The 1,188-nt window shown below is 43.9% G+C and overlaps 1 protein-coding gene across 1 annotated transcript in view; it reads right to left on the bottom strand.

Moving 5' to 3' along the window:
• Positions 1–349: 349 nt before the first annotated feature.
• The window catches only part of Pmar_PMAR001357 (conserved hypothetical protein), a gene marked incomplete at both ends in the record, with an annotated part of 1,364 nt that continues 525 nt past the window's right edge, over positions 350–1,188 (bottom strand). The window contains 5 exons of the mRNA XM_002783466.1: positions 350–526; positions 576–703; positions 757–871; positions 921–998; positions 1,046–1,073. Coding sequence (XP_002783512.1) covers positions 350–526; positions 576–703; positions 757–871; positions 921–998; positions 1,046–1,073 — 526 coding nt within the window. The remainder of the gene's footprint in view (positions 527–575; positions 704–756; positions 872–920; positions 999–1,045; positions 1,074–1,188) is intronic.

Here is a 1,188-nt window from a genome sequence, read left to right on the forward strand (position 1 = left end):
CGATGTCGTCTCACGACCAACGAGCACCAGAACAAACATCGAGACTGAAATGCACCAACTTCTCATTCAATCAGCTAACGGTAATAATGAGAAGAGCATCGTCATTACGAACTATACGAGCAACAAATCCATGATACAAAGTTTCAACTACAGCAGCAGTAGTAAGTGAGTTTCTAACAGAGGCTCGCCGACAGCACTAGCTAGTGGTCGTAACCCTGCACTAAAAACTTGTATAATGCAAGTAATAGTAGCAAGTATTATAAATTCTTGTTGTTCGTCATGTAGCTCATCAACACGAGCTCGACAGCAATAGACCATCGAAGCCTATTGCCAAAGAAGAGCAAGCTTTTTAAGGATCAAGTTGGAGATAATCCACACTGCACACCGTGGCTTCAGACTCAACGTGATGAACCACATCATGACCAGGCTTCACATCATCACTCACGATGCGTACCCTTTTATTCTTCTTCTGATCCTTAGGCACACGATAGATGAACCAGATGATCATTTGAGTAGCTCCCAGAACCTGAACGAGAAAGTTCCGCTCCGTTGAACCTTTCTACTCCTATTCTCACCACTCCAGCAGCATTAGGAATCATAATGTGCATGTCCCCTGTGAAGAAACCATAACCAAACCACACGATCGCCGCGAGCCATCCGCCAAGCGAATACAACGGTGGCATACACGACGAATCCTTAGTCTCTGAAATGCAATGCTGTCAAAGTGAAAGCTTGGAGTGAGAAGTTAGAGCCTACCGATGATCGTCTTCAACACAGCAAGCGGGGACGCATACATCAAAATGTTCACGAAGACGCAAAAGCTCCCCAATGTACTACTAGCATCACTAGAAAAGAGCAAGGAACAGCACATCTAAAGCGAAAACACTCGAGTACAAAGGCAATTTCAGAGAGGCACTTACAATGAGCAAATAGCAAACCACCAAGCCAAGGTAGTAGAGAATTGTCATCCTCTTCTCAGCAGCATATCTCAGGAATACCTAACATGAGCAGAATATAACTAAATATACTATATATAAAAGCTTACCAGCATGTACGTGATGAACACGCAGGAACTGAGGGAGTTGATGAAAAGGATCGAGTTGCGTCCAGGTGTCTAAAAGGGGAACCATAACAACCTCAACGAAATCACCAAGCGGTCTTATTACTATGAGAGCATATGAAACCCAC

Source organism: Perkinsus marinus (assembly GCF_000006405.1).
Source record: "Perkinsus marinus ATCC 50983 genomic scaffold scf_1104296936976, whole genome shotgun sequence".
Taxonomy (NCBI): Eukaryota; Perkinsozoa; order Perkinsida; family Perkinsidae; genus Perkinsus; species Perkinsus marinus.